This window comes from Canis lupus, chromosome 9 (genome assembly GCF_003254725.2).
Source record: "Canis lupus dingo isolate Sandy chromosome 9, ASM325472v2, whole genome shotgun sequence".
Classification (NCBI taxonomy): domain Eukaryota; kingdom Metazoa; phylum Chordata; class Mammalia; order Carnivora; family Canidae; genus Canis; species Canis lupus.
Window position 1 is genome coordinate 31225800 of NC_064251.1, and position 22631 is coordinate 31248430.

At 39.4% G+C, this 22631-nt stretch overlaps 1 protein-coding gene and 1 long non-coding RNA gene across 7 annotated transcripts in view; one reads left to right on the plus strand and one right to left on the minus strand.

The window, feature by feature from the left end:
• The window catches only part of TOM1L1 (target of myb1 like 1 membrane trafficking protein), a 48905-nt gene that overhangs the window by 11722 nt on the left and 14552 nt on the right, over positions 1–22631 (plus strand). For 4 of the 6 annotated variants that reach the window (XM_025439998.3, XM_049114104.1, XM_025439999.3 and 1 more), the window contains 7 exons: positions 618–767; positions 1369–1494; positions 2912–3016; positions 4367–4483; positions 16168–16301; positions 21589–21649; positions 22034–22151. In XM_025439998.3, the coding sequence (XP_025295783.3) occupies positions 618–767; positions 1369–1494; positions 2912–3016; positions 4367–4483; positions 16168–16301; positions 21589–21649; positions 22034–22151 (811 nt within the window). Of the gene's footprint in view, positions 1–617; positions 768–1368; positions 1495–2911; positions 3017–4366; positions 4484–16167; positions 16302–21588; positions 21650–22033; positions 22250–22631 lie in introns of all 6 variants that reach the window. The other 2 variants (XR_007412942.1, XM_049114105.1) reach the window with 2 other exon arrangements.
• On the minus strand, positions 18432–20661 carry LOC125755737 (uncharacterized). The gene is made up of 2 exons (XR_007412943.1): positions 20323–20661; positions 18432–19405 (listed from the first exon to the last, which is right to left on the minus strand). It is a non-coding gene; the product is annotated as an uncharacterized LOC125755737 (long non-coding RNA).

Genomic DNA, 22631 nt, shown 5'->3' on the forward strand with positions numbered 1-22631 from the left:
ACTTTGTCATTCATCCATTTATTTAAATATCACTTAACCTGCCTAGAATATAGCTCTATGCTCATTTGTACTTAAATATTTTTCAAGGCCCAGCTTAGGACCAGCTTTTTCCAAAAGTCTTAAGACCACTTGGCCCTAAGTTATCACTTGACCCTAAATTATTTATCCATAAAGGTCTGTCACTAGGGTGATTATGTAATTTATCATTCAGGCCAAGACATTTTAGAGAGTGAAGGGTATTATTGTTAATAAAGCCAGCACAACAGGAATGTACCAGAACTTCCTGGAAAAAAACTAGGACAGATATCACCCAGTCTGTAGCCCATGTGTCTATCGCACTTCCCATTTGGCCCTTGGCATTTACTACCTTGTATTGTTAATGCTCTGAGGATGGTGTCCTGACTCCCCAAGAAGTCGGTCCTCTAAACACTTACTTCATGCCCTATAGACTTCCTCACATTCCCAGAACCTAATGCTTTGCCATCGATTTTAGTAGACCATAAACCCTGTTTAATTGGAATGCTGATAGAAATCATTACTTAGCAATTTTTTCCTTATATTTAGGAGGTGGTTTTTCCAGAGATATAATTAAATTTTAATTTTTCTGTCTAATGTAGCTTATTGACATGTGCATGCAGAACTGTGGTCCAAGTTTCCAATCTCTGATTGTGAAGAAGGAGTTCATTAAAGATAGTCTGGTTAAGCTGCTGAACCCCAGATACACCTTGCCATTAGACATTCAGAATAGAATCTTGAATTTCATTAAGGTAAGTCTATTGTATGCCTTATGGGATGGTAGACCTCTAAAATTAGGGCTCTAATTATGTACCTCCTGATCAGTTTAGTGATCCTTTACAACCTCAGATTGAGCCAGAGAGTATTTTAGGCTTTCACTTTCCAAGTCCTAATTTCTTGGCATTGGATGGTGCCCTTTTTCTGAATAATTTGGTTATCTCAGTTTTTATCTTATTCATGTCAGATCAGAAAAAATAACGTGTACATTTATTTGGCAGATATGGAAACTGTTCCAGGTTAGACAACAGACTACTTTCAAAGTTATTTGATAGAGGAACTACTATGCTATTTCAGAAATCTATTAATTCTGGATTCATTACAGCAAAAAAAAAAAAAAACAATAAGTACCTATGCCAGGCTTTCTTTAAAATGCCAGGATGGGAATTTGATGATTAAAAATATATTATTGTTCTAGTCTCTGAAGAACATATGTTTTTATTCATGGCATTCACAACCAGCTTTCTCTTTCTGAGTAAGACACGTAATTGTCAGTGTCTCATGTTTGTTATCAGCTTCAAAATTGTGTTTTGATTTTGCTGCTGCTTTAACTCTGGAACCATCTCTTGAATTCAGACTTGGTCACAAGGTTTCCCAGGAGGTGTGGATGTAAGCGAAGTGAAGGAAGTGTACCTTGACCTCCTTAAGAAAGGTGTTCAGTTTCCTACCTCAGAGGCAGAGGCTGAAACAGCAAGACAAGAGGTAGGATGCCTTCCTTGGGCTAATAGAGAATTAGTATGTTATGAGATTCTTCTCTCCTTGAAAAGAACAACCCTGCCTCCATCCACACTCCATCCAAAAAGTTGAATTTATGAGAAGACCATTGCAATATCTCCTAGAATAATCAAGAAGGTTGGTGTTAGCTGGATCTTTGGAACAACAGAGAGCCAACCACTCAAATGTCCTATGACTTGTCTCTCATTGCGGGCTATCTTTTCCCACATAGTAGATAACATTTCTCTTAAATTTTCATGTTAGAGCTTTAACTTTTTCAGATTCCAAGCTCAAAAACCTTTGAAAAGGGACCAACCTGGGTCAGTTTTCTATTTCTGAACAAATTAACTGAGGTCCTATAAAAATATGGTGGCTCCAGATGGAAATCATTTAGACAGAGGAGGGGACAATTCTCAAAGGAAAGAACTCGTGCTAGACAGGCAAGAGTCTCTACCATGGGAAGTCTTGTATTAAACAATAATGGTTTTTGCATATAAGGTTTTGAACTTGTAATGCTTTGAGTACTGATTATAATTCAGCTCTTAACTTTCAGTAATTTCTGTAATGTGAAAGCAGTCATTCTTCCCTTCTGTAGATTGGTGAGTCCTGCCTTGATGGAAAAGCAGTTCAGGTGTATACCAGAAGTCTGACCTTTGAGGAGGCTTTGTCCAGAGGCTAACTCTTCTATCTGTGCAGTCTGTTCCCTGAACACTAGCTACCTGCCCCAACCTTTACCTGCTATGAGTCTGCTCACCATGCCCCTTTTATTCTTTCTTTCAAGGCATAATATAGTAGTGGTGTAGGACCTTATAACTCAATATGTGATTTGGGGAATATATAATATGGGAGCTTGTTAGGCATATTCCTCTGTTGAATAAATTAAACTCCTCATTTTTACAAGGTTTCTAGGTGACTTCTCTGGACCTAATGTCAAAACACTGGCCTGAACCTGCTTCAGGTTCTCTACTCAGGGTTGGAAATGAGGCATTGACTTTGGGAAGCACTCATTAGCGGAGAAGAAGGCGTTTTGCCAGTTGTGGCTTTAAAAGACTTGACATGAATTGACTTAGCATTTCTTTTTAAAAACTCAAAGAGAGGGCAGCAATAATCTCACATGGCAGTTTATCTTGTAGATCCTTGGTGTAAACTAAGAGCATTTTATTGTAATTTAGTTAATAACTATAATAGCCACCTTTTATTGAATACCTACTCTATTATGGGCACACTATTAGCACTCTTCTCAAAATGCTGGGCAGGTTGTACCCTTGACAATTGACTCTGGGCTAACACCCTCTACCCAGGACTTTTGGTTGGGAGAAGCGATTAAGTCATTTGAATGGACAAACTGGGCTTGGGGTGGCTGTGTTAATTCCAGTAGTAATACTTCCATGTTTCACATTGATAGACCACTGAGATCTCCTCGAGCCCATCAACGTCTGTTCCTACCGCACCAGCTCTTTCTTCTGTAATTGTTCCCAAGAGCTCTACTCTTACATTGGTTCCAGAACAGGTAACAACAATGACAGCACTTTATATACAGTTTATTTTTATTTATTTCAGAGAGAGTGAGCACAAGTGAGCATGCATGCAGGGGGAGGGGCAGAGGGAGAGGGAGCATCCCAATCAGACTTGGTGCTGAGCTCCAAGCCCAAAGTGGGACTCAATCTTACAATCCTGAGATCACAACCTGAGCCAAAACCAAGAATCAGATGCTTAACCCACTGAGCCATCCAGGTGTCCCTGCAGTTTGCTGCTGCTGCTTAACATTAGGAGGTGGAGGCACCTTATTACCATCACTTTACAGAGGAGAGAACTGAAGCTTAGTGATAATATGTGACGTATCATGGTCATGTTTAAGTAGAAGGAATTCTCTGGACTCTGTCTGATTCTAAAGCCCAAACTCTCAACCATTGTGCTTGGTTAGTGGCTTTGTCTTTGTGGAGGCTGAGCTGTGGAATGGATCTTGTGTCAACCAGCTGATTCCTGTTGTTCCTGATAAGACCGTCCATATCTCTTTCAGAGAGTTCAGTAAGTGGAAGCCTGTTACTTAGCATTAATTGTGCCAACTGAATTACTTTTTTTTTTTTTTGTCTATATGTGTATCAGAGATCCAGATAATCGGTTATTATTGACACTTATTTATGTTCTGCTATGAGGGAACTGTCATTTAAGACTGGATTATATTCAGTATTCTATAAAATACTATAAAATTTTATGAAAATCCATGTGATCGATTCCTCTTAACATTGAATGCAGTTGGGGATCCATGGGTGGCTCAGCAGTTTAGCGCCTGCCTTTAGCTCAGGGCATGATCCTGGAGTCCTGGGATCGAGTCCTACATTGGGCTCCCTGCATGGAGCCTGCTTCTCCCTCTGCCTGTGTCTCTACCCCTATATCTCTCTGTCTCTCATGAATAAATAAATAAAATCTTAAAAAAAATAAAAATAACTAAAATAAAATTGAATGCAAGAAGAAAAAAGTGTTTTTCTCTTGATTTTTTTTTTCCTTTTCTAACTCCATGGGAACTAGAAAATGCTCATTTTTTTCCCCATTGATTTTGCCACTAACATTTGCCATTTTGTCCAGATGCCATTATAGTCACCTTCCCCCTTTCCCATATTGGTTCTAATATTTTTCCCCTTCACTTTTTCTTAGAGCACATTTCTAGATTTACATGAGATCTCAAGTCCTTTTAGAAGGGTAACAGATTTTACATTTATTAAAAAATTAGATATTTATATAAATTTGAAAACATTAAATTTCACAAAAGCCTTTTCTCTACTAGCAAATGTCCTCTTGGTAGCAGAAAACAAGGTAACCATTCTTCATCACATACTTTTGATTGTGTTGCTTTCCGCAGATTGGAAAGTTGCACAGTGAATTGGATATGGTGAAAATGAATGTGAGAGTGATGTCTGCAATATTGATGGAGAATATTCCTGGGTCTGAAAACCGCGAAGACATAGAGCTTCTGCAGGTATAGTATGATTTCATGGACAGTCAGCCACAGTCTTTTAAGGTGTCTTCTATCTCAAGACTCTAAGAATAATATCATCTAGTTCATCTTCAGTGATTTCTAAACTTAACAAGGAGATGCAAGGATGACTTTATCATGAATGTAATAGTTACTTAAGCATGGTTCTTACTCTCTTACAATGAATAATTTAACAACATTAAATCATTTATAGCCTTAGTCGTATACAATCTCTGTTAGTTACTGTTTTAAATATGTACAGGTTGCTTCTATATCCATTTGCTCAATAAATGGACTGAGTAACAACAGTGGTGGTAAAGGATATAGAACTGAGGAGGTGGGATCCCTGGGTGGCGCAGCGGTTTGGCGCCTGCCTTTGGCCCAGGGCACGATCCTGGAGACCCGGGATCGAATCCCACATCAGGCTCCCGGTGCATGGAGCCTGCTTCTCCCTCTGCCTGTGTCTCTGCCTCTCTCTCTCTCTCTCTCTGTGACTATCATTAAATAAATAAATAAATAAATAAATAAATAAATAAATAAATAAATAAATAAATACATACATACTGAGGAGGCTATTCTAGTCCCCAAGGAATTTCTGTCTAGTGAGCAAGATTGTTTTGTCAACAACCAGTTTAAATAAAGTATTGTAGGGATCCCTGGGTGGCGCAGCGGTTTGGCGCCTGCCTTTGGCCCAGGGCGCCATCCTGGAGACCCGGGATCGAATCCCACGTCGGGCTCCCGGTGCATGGAGCCTGCTTCTCCCTCTGCCTGTGTCTCTGCCCCCCCGCCTCTGTGTGACTATCATAAATAAATAAATAAAATCTTAAAAAAAAAATAAAGTATTGTAGGTGCTGCAATAGAAATTTATCATACATTTGGGATCCGGGGTGAGGGCAGGGAGAATGGTGAGGGTTTTGGAGAGATTTAGATGAAGGCAGTGCTCCTGCTGTTGGAGGAAGACATGAATGGTGCATTTGGACTTGTATGAGCGTGTGAGGAAAACCACAAATGGTTCGTTATTACTGAAACCATGGCCTTCCCAGACGTTTCCCTGTGTCTGTGCATCCATATACTCTTCCCTCTAATAGTTCTCAATTTTAAATTTTAACACAAACTTTAACACATTAACTTTAGAAAGTGGTGGGGAGGGGAGGAATCAGTTTCTAAGTCTTTTTCTTCCAACAAGTTATAGAATCTTACCCTATTTTTACTTTTCTCTGCCTCCCACTCCCGGCTGCTCACGTTGCTGTTATCTTTCCTTTAACTTCGTAGACTGTTAGTAGATAATGTCTTTCTTGATCATTGCTTATTTGAGAAATAGTAAAAATTTCTCTTTCAGCATTACTCCTTGAATATCTTGCTGTGTCATTAATTATCACTAGTGGTAAACTTTGGGTGTTTTCATGTCCAAAAATGTCTTTTTTTGCTGCTGCTATTAAGTTTGATTAGACACAGAATTCTCACTGCAAAATTCTTAAGTCCATCCAAGATACTGCTCCATTGTTCTTTTGTACCCAGTGGTGGTGATGAGAAGTAGGAGTTATTGATTCTTGAGTCTTTTATAGCATTTTTTTTTTCTTTTTGTATGTATGAGTTCTGTTTACCTTACTATTTCTGAAATTCCACTATACTGTGTGTAGGGGGATGTATGTGCATATATGCGTTTCCTTTATCCTGTGTAGTATTTGATAAGCCTTTTTGCCCTATCAATATCTGTGTATCTTAATTCTGGGAAATTCTCAGCTCTTTAGGTATTTCTTTTCTACCATGTGATCTCTTCATATGCAACTTCTCTTAGATGATGAAACTTCCAGTTGTATTTTTCTAATCTCTCAACATTTTTTCTTGTACTTTTCATCTCTTAATTCTTTCATGTTGTAATTCTAGGCAAGTTTCTCCATTCTGTGTACTTCTCTGAAACTTGCACATCAGTTTGTCTCTTCAGCCCTTCTAATGAACATTTTATTTCAAAAATTATATTTTCTTGGGATGCCTGGGTGTCACAAGTCTGTTAAGCATCCAACTCTTGATTTCGGTTCAGGTCATGATCTTGGGGTCATGAGATCCAGCCCTGCATGGAGCTCTGCATTCAGCAGACGTTCTGCTTGAGAGTCTCTCCCTCTATTGCTCCTCTCCTCTTCTATCTCAAATAAATCTTTAAAAACTTGTTTTCTTAATCAGTCTGGATTTTTGTAACTTTTTCTTCATAGATATGCTTTCCTCTTCTATTTTTCTAAGGATAGTAATTATTTTTTGGTTGCTTTTTCCCTTTGCTCTTTGGATTCTTGTTCCTTGAATGCACATTCTTCATCATTTCTTTCAGTCATATTCCTCAGGTATCTGCTAGATTGGTGATTGTGAGCTCGTTTTTGTGTGAAGTTCCCTGGCAGCAGTTGGCATTCTCTGTGACCCAGCTCACCTGGGTGCTGAGGATAAGACGCAATCACAGCAGCATATGCTTGGTACCATTTTTAGAGTGTGCAAGATTGGTAGGGGATGATGCTGGATGGGATATATGGGTAGCTGATCTTCTGAGCTATACACTTCCTACTTTTCCTGCATGCTAATTCCTGTGGCCATGTCTGAAAAATACTATCTGTCCCATATTCTTGCTTTGATATTTAATTTTTAAATTTTAGTTAACATGCTTGTTACACATCGTGAGTCACAAAATTTATTATCTGTAAAAGCCTTTAATTGTGGATTTTTTAAAAAAGGATTACTACATAGGAACTACATTTAAGGGATCCCTGGGTGGCACAGCGGTTTGGTGCCTGCCTTTGGCCCAGGGCGCGATCCTCGAGACCCGGGATCGAATCCCACGTTGGGCTCCCGGTGCATGGAGCCTGCTTCTCCCTCTGCCTGTGTCTCTGCCTCTCTCTCTCTCTCTCTTTCTCTCTCTCTCTCTGCATGACTATCATAAATAAAAATTAAAAAAAAAAAACTTAAAAAAAAAACTACATTTAATGATTAATTTTCCTTTTAACCTCCTAATAGGATATATTAATATTACCTTTGCTGGTTAAGTATCCCCTTAGCTCTTGATGTTCCAGTAACTGAAATAATACCTTGTCTCTGCCCCAAGCATTGCTCCCACCTGGTAAGAGATACTCCCATCTCAGTTCTCAAATGGAGAGGTGTGGGCCTGCTTGTTCTGCTTGGTTGTTTCACTGCTGTACCTCTTAGGTGTCTGTTGGCTGCCCCTTGTGCCATCTTGTTCTAGCCTCTGTAGTCTCTAGGCATGGAGCATCCTTCATTTTCCATCCATGTTCTACAGCATTACTGCTTATGGGCAGCCTTGGATGTCCTGCATTATGCTTTCCCCTAACCCAGAAGTTGGCAAACTGTGGCCAGTGGGCCACATGTAGGCTTTGGTTTATTTTTGTGCCACCCATGAACTCAATGTTTTTAAAATTTTAAAAACGTTGTTAAAAAAGTTTCTCAAGCTATATCTGCAAGCCTACTTCCAGAGATCACTAAGGAATCAGATATACCTCTTAAGGAACTCTGTACCACTCCCCACCCACTATTACTGGATTTGAGTCTGTGGTACCTCTCAGGGACACAGGGATAAAAAGAGCATTTAAAACCACAGCTTGAGAACATAAAGCTCCAGGTGAGGAGTGGTAAGATCTGGTCTATACAGGTTATTGAGGACCTTATATACCATGCTAGAGTGGGCTTTCACTCTGATGGCAGAAGGGAACCATAAAGGGATAGAAGATGAAGGGCAATATAACCAGATACAATTTTAGAAAGATGCATCTGGTGACATTGAGATAAGTGCTAAAGAAGTGATTCTAAGAAATGGTTGAAGACAACCTTTACCACTTACACTACATTGTACTACATTCTAAGAGAGAAATGATCTCTGTGATCAAATAAGTTTGCAAGTCTGCCTATTACATTTCTCCTCTCAGAGATTCATAAAGCTTCTTAATGTACTAAAGATGCCTAAGACTCTTTGTTTAACCCAACATTTACAAATGTATTTGACCAAAGAATCCCCATTTGCTGAACATGTTAACATCTGACAGATTGGGCTGATGAGCCTAATATGCTTTGAGAAACAAATCAATATTTTGGATCAGTGGCTGCAAGTACATTATTTTTAGAATATTTTACATAGGAAAATTACATGATTTTGCTAAGGATTCTTGGGGTTCTTGGCCTTGGACAAATCACTTACTATCATTGGACTTCATTTCTATACATATAACTTAAAGAGCTAAGAGGATACTTAACCAACAAAGATAATATATCCTATTAGGTTAAAAGGAAAATTAATCATTAAATGTAGTTCCTATGTAGTTAGTAATCCTTTTTTAAAAATCCACAATTGAAGGCTTTTACAGAAAATAAATTTTGTGACTCAGGATGTATAACAAGCATGTTAACTAAATTTAAAAATTAAATATCAAAGCAAGAATATGGGACAGATAGTATTTTTCAGAAATGGCCACAGCAGTATTTCTAATGCCACATGGTCTTCCCAGGCCTTTCAGAGCTTCTAAAGCAACATGATTTATGATTTTTCTCCCCTCTTCATCCATTTGTGGCAAGCAGTCCCTCATTAAAAACATACAGTGAAGCATCCCATTCGAATATGTGAATCCAGCTTTGTGTGTGCTGTCCTGGAGTACACTGAAATGCCTTTTTGTGTCAGTCTTTGGGTGCAGATGTTTGGTTGCATTTTGCAAGGATAATGCTAATACGCTGTTTCGATGCCAGAGTTTAGGGCTGTGTGTTGCCTTGAATAACAAGGAGACTTGGGGTATAAATCAACATTAGAATACCACTCATGGCCCATTGGAGTTGAATGGGTTCTGGCACCTGATCAGTTTTACGGAGGCCTTTGATTGTGTAACTTTATTTTTCTTTTTGTTTTTCATTAGTAACACATAGGGATCTCATGAGGAGTGCTATTCTTATATGCTTTTGACAAGAATTGGAATTTTTTCGTGTACACTCAATTACTCAGAAAACTATTTCTCTTCTCATAACATTTCTGACACCAAGTGGGTGAGGTTCCACCACGCACACACATTAAACAGCTCTAACACTAACTACCCAGAGTTAGCACAGACCCCACAGGGTCAGGGCTCAGTCCCACAAGACCATCCCCACTTCATTCAGATGCTTGTTGCAGATCTGGGTATTCTATACTTTGGACCAATAAGCTGTAAACTTGGGATTCTTACAACCCCCTCCTTGGGTTGGACTGTTTGCTAGAATGCCTCACAGAACTCAGGGAAACATATATATGTGCTGCTTTATTATAGAGGCTGTTACAAAGGATACAGATAAACAGTCAGGGAAGAGATACATAGGATGAGGTCCAAAAGGGTTCCAAAGTGCTTGCTACAGGAGCTCTTGTACCCATGGACTTGGAATGTGATTGAGTCACCCAGGCGCCCCCTCATTCTTTCTTGAAAGCTGAGGCATATATGTTAAAATAGTATTATATCGTGTCCAGCATTTTTTTTTTTTTTTTAGGTATTTTGTCTTCAGGAAAGTTTTTAGGATCTTGAGCTGGAAACTGCTGGAAACCAAAAACTGTACAGCATGCTTTTTCTAAAAATTGAGATAAAATTTACATGGTAAAGAATTAACCGGTGTTCCTGGGTGGCTCAGTTGGTTAAGTGTCTACCTTTGGCTCAGGTCACGTCCCACATCTATATATAGCTTTTTAAAAGGTAAACTACCTCATGTCATCCTTCCTTGGAACCCTCCAGTGGCTTCCCATCACACTTGGAAAAAAAAAACAAACCCAACCTCCTTATTCTGGCTACAAAGCCCTCCCTGATCAGCTCCTGCCCCCTTCTCCTTCCACAATACATGCAGCTCTTCTTATTGGTCCATGTACACTGGCCACCCTCCTGGTCCTTGGACACACCAGGTTTGTTCTTGCTGGGGAGTATTTCATGCTTGACCATCATGTTTCCCTAACAGCCAGCTTTTTTTCCTCACTCTCAACTTAGTCTTACCTCCTCTGAGAAGCCTTTCCTGACTTTCCAGGCTTTAGACTCTGGGCTTTTGTCTCCTGCCCCTTCACCATTTCATCTTCTACCTAGGCTTCAAAGCTTGTCTTGAATATTTATTCAGCTGCCTTTGCTTAATAGAATGGAAACTCCACAAAGATTATCTCCCCTATTGCTCAGGTTCTGGCTTCTAGAGCAATGCCTGCCATAATGGACTTACTCAGTAAAAATATCTTTGATAAATTAATGTTTTTTCCCCTAAGTTTTGTGTGGTTTAAAATAAAAAACTTTGGGGCACCTGGGTGTCTCATTTGGTTAAGCATCTGCCTTTGGCTCAGGTCACAATCCCAGAGTCCTGGGATTGAGCCCCCCACGTTGGGGATCCCTGCTTAGCAAGGAGTCTGCTTCCCCTTTGCCCCTATCCCCACCCACCTCCACTCATGCTTACTCTCTCATACTCAAACAAAATCTTAAAAAAAAAAATAAAATACTTAGCCTTGCTGTGAGAGACAGTGTCTTCATTTCTTTTTTCTCAATTAGATAGCAAGTTGTCCAAATAGCATTTACTAACAATTCATACTAACTCCATTACTTTTAAACACTCCTTCATTGTATTTTATATTCTAATACAAGGGCATCTTTCTGGAGGCTGTTCTGTTTGTTTGATCTGTTTATTCTGCCCTTTGTTGGTATCATGCTATTTTAATGATCCTAAGTATGTAATTTCATGCCTTTGTAGGGTATGTTAGTGAAACATGTGGCATACTCAGTTTGGATAAGAGGAGAGTTTAATCAAGGTACTATTTATTCAGCAAGATATTGCAGGATTTAGGGAGACCACAGGTGCTAGCTCACTATCCTGTGCTACTAACTCATATCCATAGGCATAAATAGGCAAGAGGGAAGTTTTGCCAGAACCCAAAAGAAAGAATGATGGAGAAAAGCAGCCTTGAGAGTAGAGGTGCTTTTGGTGGAAGGATTAGAGGGGGAAAAATATAGCCAGATCTCCCTCTCTTTCCTTCCTTCCATTTCCTGCCAGTGCATGCTGCTTGTGAACTCAATCACAAGTGAGAGGGCAAGGGACCTGGTGATATGTTCCCTGCAGGCCATGCCCCAGAGCAGAGAGTGTGGATGGTGAATTTGGAGGGTAAAAGGCATTCAACACATAAGAAAACTCTTAAAAAAAAAAAAAAAATTCATTGGCCTTTCTTATACAGTATACCAGTGGTCACAGTCTTATGCAATTTGTTAATGTTAAAACAGGCCTCTGTATTTGGAATCTCTTCCTGTTTTGTCTGTGGGTATTTACCTGCTACCAACTGTTCTGTTTTGGGAGAGTTGTTTTTTGTTTTGTTTTTTGAGCCTGTTCCCTGTCTGTGTTCTTCCATCTGAAATCTGGTATATTTGAATTCCCTTTTCTCTTCTTCCAGGCCAGTCTACACAGTTATATCCTGAAGCTCCTGCTCTTTGTTAGACTTCCAGGCAGTAAAACTATTGTATAGTGGGCACCTTCCCCTGCTGCCATATTCTCATGGCCTTTGACCTTCATTGGGGTGGAAACTGGATTTCATTTCATCTCAGTGTTGTGATGAATCAAAAGTGTCTGCTCCAGTCACAGAGATGAAATATAGCATGAGTCTTGCCTTTGCTTTCTTAGCATTTTACACTTGGCTTAGAGCTACTTTACTCTTAACCTTGAATATCTGACTTCCCTGTACCTCTCATTTCAGTCTCCTCTTGTTTTTGCCTAGCCCTAGTAGGGCAATGAAAAAAAGAGAATGTTTTAGTCTTCTGTAGAAGAAAACAAGTTCTGATTTAAGAGTACAACTGGAGAAAGCCTTGGTCTTGCTTAGTAGATAAGTTTATAATTAGGTGAATTTAAAATTTCATCTCATAAGGATAATTTGTTACCAGTTGGGAGGAAAAAAAAAAAAAGTAAAATGTCCTTCAGTGGGGATGCCTGGGTGGCTCAGTGGTTGAGCATCTGCCTTTGGCTCAAGTCATGATCCTGCGGTCCTGGGATCAAGTCCTGCATCAGGCTCCCTGCAGGGAGCCTGCTTCTATCTCTGCCTGTGTCTCTGCCTGTGTTTCTCATGAATAGATAAATAAAATTGTAAAAAAAAAAATTCTTCATTGGACACTCTTACTGTCTTTACCATTTAGAAACTTGTAGAAGGAACTTTGAGTGTCTCTGAGATCATCTCCCTTCCTTTACAGAAAGGGGATGATCTGCCCACACAGTGGCAAGTCATGGAGCTGGGGGGAGAGCCTTGTTCTCCTAAACCTATATTCTGTCCATTTACCAACTTCTCATTTTGAGCCCAGAATCAACTTTCTAGTATGGGTGGCTAACCTATAGCCACCTATACTATTCTAGCCAGGTTGGAAGCAACCTGAAGGCAGTAACCAAGTCATATGCTTCTAAACCCATACAGTTTATGCATGTTTATGGTACATGCTTTGACACTGAATGAGTTCACTAAGTACCTGCTGAATTGAATAGATCGATGCTCTTTGTTGAGGAATTAATGATTTAGGGCAAAAGAGCTAAGGAGTTACTGAAGACAAAGACTTTTGGGGAAATCTTGAAAATATTTGGTTAGGAAAAAGGAGGATTCTACTAAATTAATTTGCTATTCACTCAGCTGACCTCTTGTGTAAGGAAAAGGACTACAAGCAGGTGACACAGAACTGTTTGGTTTTAGGGTGAGGGGTAGTTTTTTATTTTATTTTATTTTTTTGCAGATAGAGACATTTTCTAAGGGCTCCTGTAGTCTGAGTGAGGAGGATTGAGAGGGAGGAAATATGTTATGGGCTGATAATAGGAGTATCACCCTACAGATATTATTTCCAAAGACGGCTTGCAAGAAACACATTTTTCCCCCATTTTCACTTTTTCACAGGAGATGTTCAGGCACTCCGATTTTTCTTTTTATTAAGTTGCACTATGTTGCTGAATGTGGGCTGGTTATGGTTGGAGTTGAAAGTGCAAAAGAATCTCCTTCCTTAATTCTTGAGTCCTCTGTGGGGGACTAGGAACCATCTGGATGTCAGAAGAGACTCTTAATGAGCTCTTTTTGTTTTGCTCCAAAGACTTTTGAATTGATTGTTAAATTCCCTTGAACTGAGAAGTCTACCTTTGCTTTGATATGATATTTCAGGGGGCAGTTCCAGGGGCTCTGTGATGGACATATGCACCAGCAGCTGTTACTCTGTGTTTTGACTGTCTCCTTCTGGCTCCCCACATCCACAGCCCTGCAGGTGCCTGCCGTGGGGAACTTCTGACCCATCCTCTTGGTTCATGGTGCTTGATCTAGGCTCTTTCCAGGTGGCGTGGCCCTCCTCTGAGACGAACATCAATTGCAAAGATCAGAGTGGGCTGGCTTTTGAAGAGGTTTTACAGATTCTGCTCTGCAAACCTGCTGAGAAATATGGTGTTCCTTTCATGTTTCCATTCCATCTGTCTTTAGAGAGGGCAAAGGGAGGGTCGTCTTGTGACCGAGGGCTATTGATGTTGGCTGCAAATTTCATTTCAAATTAATTTCTACATTTTTGTCATGGGCATCTAACAGCCATTGTATTTCCTTGATCTTGACATTGCTCTAGCAAGGCTGCTAGTGAATAAGAAGGAGAATAATTTCATTACATTCACTAATGGAAAAGTTCTCATTCATCATGGGGATTATATTAAACATGTTCTTTGTTCTTTCCTCAGTATAATATTGGGTCCTGAGTAAAGGTGTATTACATGATTATATTAGCTGTTAAATTTCCAGTGATACTTCCTTATGCAGTTTATACATTTATTGACTACCTGCTGTATGCCAGACACTATGGGGTTTCAGCTTTACCATTTCCTATTTTTATAACAACCTGCAAGATAGTCATTATCCTTGTTTTTTAGATATGTAAAAAACAAAACTGAATCTAAAATTTAACTAAATCCCATATCAGGAATGCATATGGGAGAGGCCTTTGGTCTACTGAGTCTAAAATCTGTTCTCTTGGGTTGCCTGGGTGGCTCAGTGGTTAAGCATTTGCCTTAGGCTCAGGGCATTATCCCAGATTTTTGGGATTGAGTTCTGCATCGGGCTCCCCACAGGGAGCCTGCTTCTCCCTCTGCCTATGTCTCTGCCTCTCTCTCTGTATCTCTCATGAATAAATAAATAAAATCATTTAAAAAAATAAAGTCTGTTCTCTTTGTATTCCAGGAGGCCATATGTAAGCCAAATTTAGCTTACCACCTGTCTTTGTTTTATTAGGATATGGCCGCACCTACTTATTTGCATGTTATCCATGGTTGCTCTCATGTTATAATGGCAGAGTTGGGTAGTTCTTTTTCTCTGACAGAGAACATATGGTCCAAGAGTATATTTAATACTCTCTGAGCTTTTAAGAAAAAGTTAACCAACCCCTGCTGATAGTGGCCACATCATTAGCAAATAGGACAGTTTTTCTGGCTGCAGATTGTGGTTACAAAACCCAGAATCTATCCTTTATCTGTCCATATGGCTTTTTTCCTTTTTATTTCCTTTTATCTTCTAAATATTTTTGTTAGAATTCTATAGAGGGTAGTGGCTTTTACCTCTGAGTCCAAATGCCAGTTATTAATGGTTTGATTAATTTATTTGGAGATTTCCTGTCAGGGCTCTTGTAATAGATGGTTTGAGATTCTAAATGGTTTAGCCAGCTCTAAGTTTTTCAGTGGGTCTGTCTTTCTTGAGGAGAAACGAGTCAGATAATGGAATAGTATGATGATATAGGAAGTTCTGTCACTCTCGTTTTGAGAGTGTACTTAATGTATTATTACATTTACAAATTCTAGCTGAGGTGAATTTAAAGAAACATGAATATTAATTTTATGCTCCTCAGGCTTGCCTATAAGGATATAAGTGTAAGGCAGCAGTTTTCAAATTGCCCATGTACATAAGAAACACCTCAGATGCTTACTTGAAAAAACAAAAAAAGTAGATTCCCAGATCCTCAGCCCTGGAGATTCTGAATGAGTGGGTCGGCTGTAGGTACTCCTGATGCTCATGAGGAAAAGTTAGTTTGAGGAGTACAGTCCGGGCTTACTGCAGTGACTCTAGGTAGTCCAAACAAGGATAGCATCCCTGACTTTTTTTTTTTTTTTATTTTGTTTCCGTTTACCTTGGAATGTGATGTTGTAAACTTTATTTAAGTAAAATGTAATAGGAAAATTATGCCACTATAAATGTATTTTAACTACTACTTTCTTCTACCACTAATAGTGACAGTGAGCATTTTGTGTTTTATGTGGTGCTTTATAGTCATAGAGTTCCTCATTATACATATCTCATTTGCTTTTTATGTCATCCCTTGAGGTAGATGTGGCAACTAGTATAACTTCCATTTATCAAATGTGGAACCCGAGATTTAGAAAACAAGTGATTTCTATATTCTGCAACTTGTGAGCAGTACCTCATATACCAGTTATAATTTCTAGTCATTTGTTCTGTGCAGTGTACCATTGTATCCTTATAATACTGTTTTGGTTTTTTAGAGGAAAATATAATCATGTGTAACTCATTACCTTCTGATAAGGATAAGCTGTACATAAATACTTTGGTAATCTCCCATAAGTAACTCATGATGGAAGTGATCAACCAGCATTTACAGATTGGCCAGTTTCTTTATAGAACTTCTCTAGCATGGAAAAAGAAATTTTTCTCCTTTCTTTGACAGAAACTTTATAAGACAAGTCGAGAGATGCAGGAGAGGATCATGGACCTGCTCATAGTGGTGGAGAATGAAGACGTAACCATGGAGCTGATTCAAGTGAATGAGGATTTGAATAACGCCCTCCTTGGATGTGAGAGGTGAGCTGATGTGTACCCTCCTCAACCTCCTCCAAGTCTGGTTCCCCCCTCCCCCGTGGCTTGGCATTCTTATGAGAGTGCCTACTGGGTAAACATTCAGTTAGGATCAGGAACAGCTTGAAGACAAGCCTGCCTTCCTTCCAAGATCGGGAATGTGGTCCTGGCCTTCTGGGAGCTTGTGATATGGCTTGCACAAATGAGAGCACATTTGAGCAGTGCCAGTAGCATTCTTGGGCATTCTCAGGCAGTGTAAACATCTGACCATAGCAGGGCCTGGATCTTATTCACTTGATCATGTCTGCACAACTCAGTGGAGACTCAAATAGATGAACAGTATAAACAAAGCATCTTAGTAAAAGTGAGGTTTGTCCTAAGTTTGAGATGGACAAGGACATAAAACGGTACAGAGGGGAGAGGAGGATATTTTATATGACGAAAGTAGTCTATACAAAACGAGAGCAGTAGTGAGGACATTTTGTATATGAATATTTCTTTTTAAATTTCTATTCAGAAAAGTAAGAAGGCAAGATTTTAAATATTTATCATTTGTCACTAACATTTTAGTGTTTTTCCAACATTTTTTGTAGCTATGATCATGTAAAGGACATACACTTTTGTTTCTCTCAATTTTATTCACAAGTATTTACGTAACCCTATGTTTTAAGTCCTTTTGATAATGTTATTGTTTTTTAAGATTCTGCTGATTCATTTGAGAGAGTGAGTGAGTGCACAAGCCAGGGAAGAGGGAGAGGGAGAAGCAGACTCCTCACTGATTAGGGAGCCCGATGTGGGGCTCAATCCTAGGACCCCGGAATCATGACCTGAGCCAAAGGCAGTCACTTAACTGACTGAGCCACACAGGTGCCCAAAATGTCTTTATTTTTGGAGAATCCCTTCTAAAATATCTAAGGGTGAAATATCATAAAGTCTATAATTTTAAATATTTTAGCAAAAAATACATAAATATGGCAAAAAAATGCACCATTACTAAATTTAGCTGATGAATGGGATGTTCATTATGCTGTTCTCTTTACTTTCCTGTAAGTTTGAACTTTTCCTAATAAGTTAAAGCAAATGAATCTGAGTTAACAGTTAATGTCACCTATCTCAAACAACTTATTTCAGTGCTTTTAAAAAAAAAAGTTGTACATAAATGCACCCAGAGATCTATTATTAGGAACCTGAAAAAAGAAAAACCCATAGCTCCAGGCAAATCTCATGGTCTCTTTCCAAAACTATCCTGGGACTTCCTGTTATAGTAATATTAGAGCATCTGAGCTCCCCATACTTTTTCTAGGTCCTCATTTCTCAGTAGGAGTGGTGTTGATAATTTAGGTGAGGCAGTTTTCCCATGTGTGGACCCTGCTTAGTGGTTCCTATGGGAAATAGAATAGGGCTGGACTTAAAAAAAAAAAAAATTCAAATCTTGATGATTTCCAAGAAAATTGCTAAAGTAAGCAATTGTAAGACTTAGGTTTGTTCCTGTCTCTTAATTTCTTCCTCCTCCTCATTAACATCACGCTGAGCCTTTTAACTTATTGACTAGAGTTTTTTTCTGTTCATCATGAGTGAACCAAGAGAATCAGTGAAATAAAACCTCCATCTTTTACATACTGCCTATCAGAGACTGCAACTATTCATATGAAGAGATGACCGTGTGTTGACTGAGCAAGTGAGCTCAGCGACTGGTATTGTCTGAGCACTGAACAAACTCAAATTCTTGCCTCTTATTTTCTGTGGCATAAATCTTAGTAAGTGGAAAAATAGCTCAGAAAAACTACATGGCTGTCAGCAGAGTGCGGCCTTCTGGTTTTCGTCTTGGGAAATTCTATTACAAACCATTATGACCACGGACTAAAAGCTTTTTTTTTTTTTTTTTTTTAAGATTTTATTTACTTATTCATGAGAGACACAGAGAGGCAGAGACACAGGCAGAGGGAGAAGCAGGCTCCCTGTAGGGAGCCTGACGTGGGACTCCATCCAGGGTCTCCAGGATCAGGCCCTGGGCTGAAGGCGGCGCTAAACTGCTGAGCAACCCGGGCTGCCCTAAAAGCTTCTTCTGAAGGGGGATGTGTGTTTTTTGGATCTAGATATCAGGAGATTGGGTTACTTCTGTGAATGGCTCATTCATTTTTTTTTTTAATTTATTTATTTATTTTATGATAGTCACAGAGAGAGAGAGAGAGAGAGAGAGAGAGAGAGAGAGAAGGGGGCAGAGACATAGGCAGAGGGAGAAGCAGGCTCCATGCACCAGGAGTCCGATGTGGGATTCGATCCCGGGTCTCCAGGATCGCGCCCTGGGCCAAAGGCAGGCGCCCAGCCGCTGCGCCACCCAGGGATCCCATGAATGGCTCATTCTGATTCTGCTTTGAACCATGTGTGCCAGAAACAACTGCAGTCATTTGTGGGACAGAAACACTTAAGATTCAGACAAATGTTTTGTGTCTAGAAAAGCTGGTAGTCTTGGTGTATTAGTTTCCTATAGCTGCTGTAACAAATTATCACAAATTTAGTGGTTTAAAACAGCATAAACTTACTATCCTACAGACCTGTAAGAGTCTGAAATGGCTCTCACTGGGCTAACATCGAGGTGTCAATAGGGGTATGTCCTTTTTTTTTTTTTAAGATTTTATTTATTCATGAGAGACACAGAGAAAGAAAGAGAGGCAGAGACATAGGCAGAGAGAGAAGCAGGCTCCATGCAGGGAGTGTGATGTGGGACTGGATTCCGGACTCCAGGATCATATCCTGAGGCAAAGGCAGGCACTAAACTGCTGAGCCACCCAGGGTCCTGGGTATGTTCCTTTTTAAAGGCTCTTGAGGAAAATCCATTTGCTTAACTTTTGCAGCTTCTAGAGGCTGCCCACTGTCCGTGGCTCATGATCCCTTTCTACCATCTTCAAAGCCAACATCATCCAGTTTAGTTTTTCTTATATTAGATCATTCTTGCTGCTTCTTCTGTCTCCCTCTTCACATTTAAGGACCTTTATGGTTATATTGCTGGGCTGTATACTCTGTTAAGGCAACCTTCCATTTGCCATCCAATTGTACAATTGTATAAAACAGTTGTACATAAATGCACCCAAAGATCTATAATTGGGAACCTGAAAAAAGAAAATAAAAAACCATAGCTCATAACTTATTCACTGATCTAATGACTAGGATATAGATATCTTGGAAGGGAAGGAGCTTCATTCTGTTCATCCCAGTCTGTTCCCCAAAGATTCACACCCATCCACATAGAAAATGCATTTACCCTATGCCAACATCCCCCAGAGTTTCTGCTCATTACATCTAGGGAAGAGTTGTGCAAATAAGGAAACAGAAGTTTGTTACTCAAGGCTTGATCTGTGAGGGTTGTCCATACTTAGCACATAACTAATGTACAAAAAGCCAATGCCATAAGGAGGTAGAAGAAAGCATGTGTTTGGAAAGGGAAAAATCCTTAAACCTAAGTGCATGTTCTAATTTAGTCTAAGCTTTTTTAAATGTTGAGGTTCATGGAGCCGATGTGTCAAAATACTGTATGTTTCTAAAGCAACTCCTAGTTTGCAAAGCATTTCCACATTCATCCACCTGTATTATCTTTCTAGGGGTCGCCTCTGAGAATAACTTTCTGAGGAAATGCTTCAAATGCTGCTATTCTCTTTTAGCAGATATAGAACTGAGGATCATAAATTATATCCATGATCCTATAGTTATGTGATAATAAAGCTGACACTCTATCCTTGGACTACTGCCTTCAACTTCATTATTCTCTCAGACCTATTGTTTATCTATCTGCTCCTCTTTTATTCCCAGTGTATAAGCAATGCAAAACTTAAATTGTAAAAGGTCAGTATTTTTAGTAGATATCAGCTATCTTATAAAAATGAAGATAAAGAGTGAAAATATGTTAAATGTATTTGAATTTTTATGGAACATTACTTATAACGGCAGGGTTGGAAACAATTTAAATATTTGAGATTAAGAGTAGTTAAATGTGGGGGCTCCTGGGTGGTTCAGTTGGTTAAGTGTCTACCTTTGGCTCAGGTCATGATCTCAGGGTCTTGGGATCGAGTCCCACATTGGGCTCCACACTCAGCAGGGAGTCTGTTCTTCTCTCTTTGCCTCTCCCCTTCCTCATGCTTGCTAGCTCGCTACCCTCACACTTGCTTGCTCTCTCAAATGGATAAGTAAAATCTGGAAAAAAAAAAAAAAGTTGTTAAATGTGTGCTATGTTTATAAGGTAAAATAGGCACCCACTAAAAATTGCATTTCTGAGTAACTGGAAAAATGCTCACAACATACTTGAATTAGGATACAGAACTGTGTGAAGTATAATTGCAACAATTTTAAAAATAGATTAATTTACAGAAAAAGATACCAAAAGGAAATACATCATGATGTTAACAGGGACCATTTCTAGATGATGGAACTGCTACTAGTTTGCGGGTTTTTTTTTTTTTTTTTTTAAGATTTCATTTATTTGAGAGAGCAAGTGCATGAGTGGGGGGAAGGGCGGAGGAGAGAGAGAGAGAGAGAACTTCAAGCAGACTCTGCATCCAACTTGGAGCCTGATGTGGGGCTTGATCTCATGACCCTGAAATCATGACCCAAGCTGAAATCAAGAGTCAGACGCTCAACCAACTGAGTCACCCAGGCACCCCATTACTAGTTTTTATTATGTATTCCTTTTTTAAAAAATATTTTATTTATTCATGAGAGACACAGAGAGAGAGAGAGGCAGAGACACAGGCAGAGGGGGAAGCAGGCTCCATGCAGGGAGCCCAACATGGGACTCGATCCTGGGTCTCCAGGATCATGCCCTGGGCTAAAGGTGGTGCTAAACCACTAAGCCACCAGGGCTGCCCTTATTATGTATTCCTTTTCTCAGTTTCCTCTAAAGACATTACTACCCCTATAAACTGGGAAAAAAAAATTTTTTTTTGAAAAAAGTTATTAAAGTACTTTATTGGGAGTTGATGGGGACAAGGCTGATTGTCTTTGTCTTTGTTCCTGGATATTAGAATGTAAATAATTTATTAAGGATCGTGGCATTTTCATATCTGTTTTCTTATTTTCTAATATTTATTTATTTGAGAGAGAGCATGAGCAGAGAGGGAGGGGCAGAGGAAGAGAGAGAAGCAGACTCCCCACTGAGCAGGAAGCCCAATGTGGAACTCAATCCCAGGACCCTGGGATCATGACCTGAGCCAAAAGCAGAGCCTTAACCAACTGAGCCACCCATATGCCCCTCATATCTGTTTTCTTTTAAATACTTATATTTTGCTAACTCTCAAAACAGATTCACTCGGAACCAACAAAGAATTTTGGAGCAAAATAGGAACCAGAGGGAAGATGCCAATGTAAGTGAAGAGAAATGCTTTAAAAAAAAAACAATTGAACATTTTACAAATTGTACAGTAGGGAATAATGCTTACCCTAAAGTCTTAAAACAGGAGATTTTGTTAATAATTTGGGGTGGTTTTGGTGGTGTAGAGTATTTGCCGTAACCTTGATGTTATTAAATTACTAATAAGAGGTCATAAGAAGATTGTCTAATCAGCTACTCGTGTAGATGGTGAGATGGGATTCGTATGAGTGTTGCCTATTGAATAAAGCGTTCTCCTTTGAGATACATCCAAATAGGATTTTCCTTTAAAAAAAAAAAAAAGTCTCTAGGGAGAAAGCGATGATAAATTACCTAACACATTTTTTCTGAATTGTGTTTTTGTTTGCTTTGTTTTCAGACTTCCAGTGAACCTTCTGCCCCATCCTGTGATCTTTTAGACCTAAGGCCCAGTCCACCAATGCCCAGGGCTAGTCTGGGAGAACTCACCACCATGAATGCTCAGCTTTCAGACTTAAGTAAATAAGCACATGAGCCTTTTCAGACCAGCAGAAGAGCTTGATGTGGAACAGTTCTGCTTGGTTTCATGATTAAATGCAACCTGAGAAGGATTGAAGTCAGTTTAAATATCAGAGAACTGTATTAAGAGATATAGCTATTTCTTGGCAAATGGTTGGGTCAAACTCAGTAACGGGATGTATTGGCAGGGGTGGGGAGGATTAAGTCCCTGGAATTCGTTGAATTCACCTGGCCTGCTTTTATAGAGATAGTTCAACTTCATGACCAAACTTAAAACTACTCTGAGTCACACACTATATGACCTTTGGATTTCTCTGCTATGCTACAGCATTAAGTAAGGGAGTATTTGATGCAATAGAGAAAGTCAGGAATTAGGAGGACTGAGCTATATGGTGGTGAAATGTGCAGAGGAAAAAAACACAGGCTTTTGAGGTAGAAGTCTTCAAAATCCCCTTTTCAACCTTTTAGCTACCCAAACT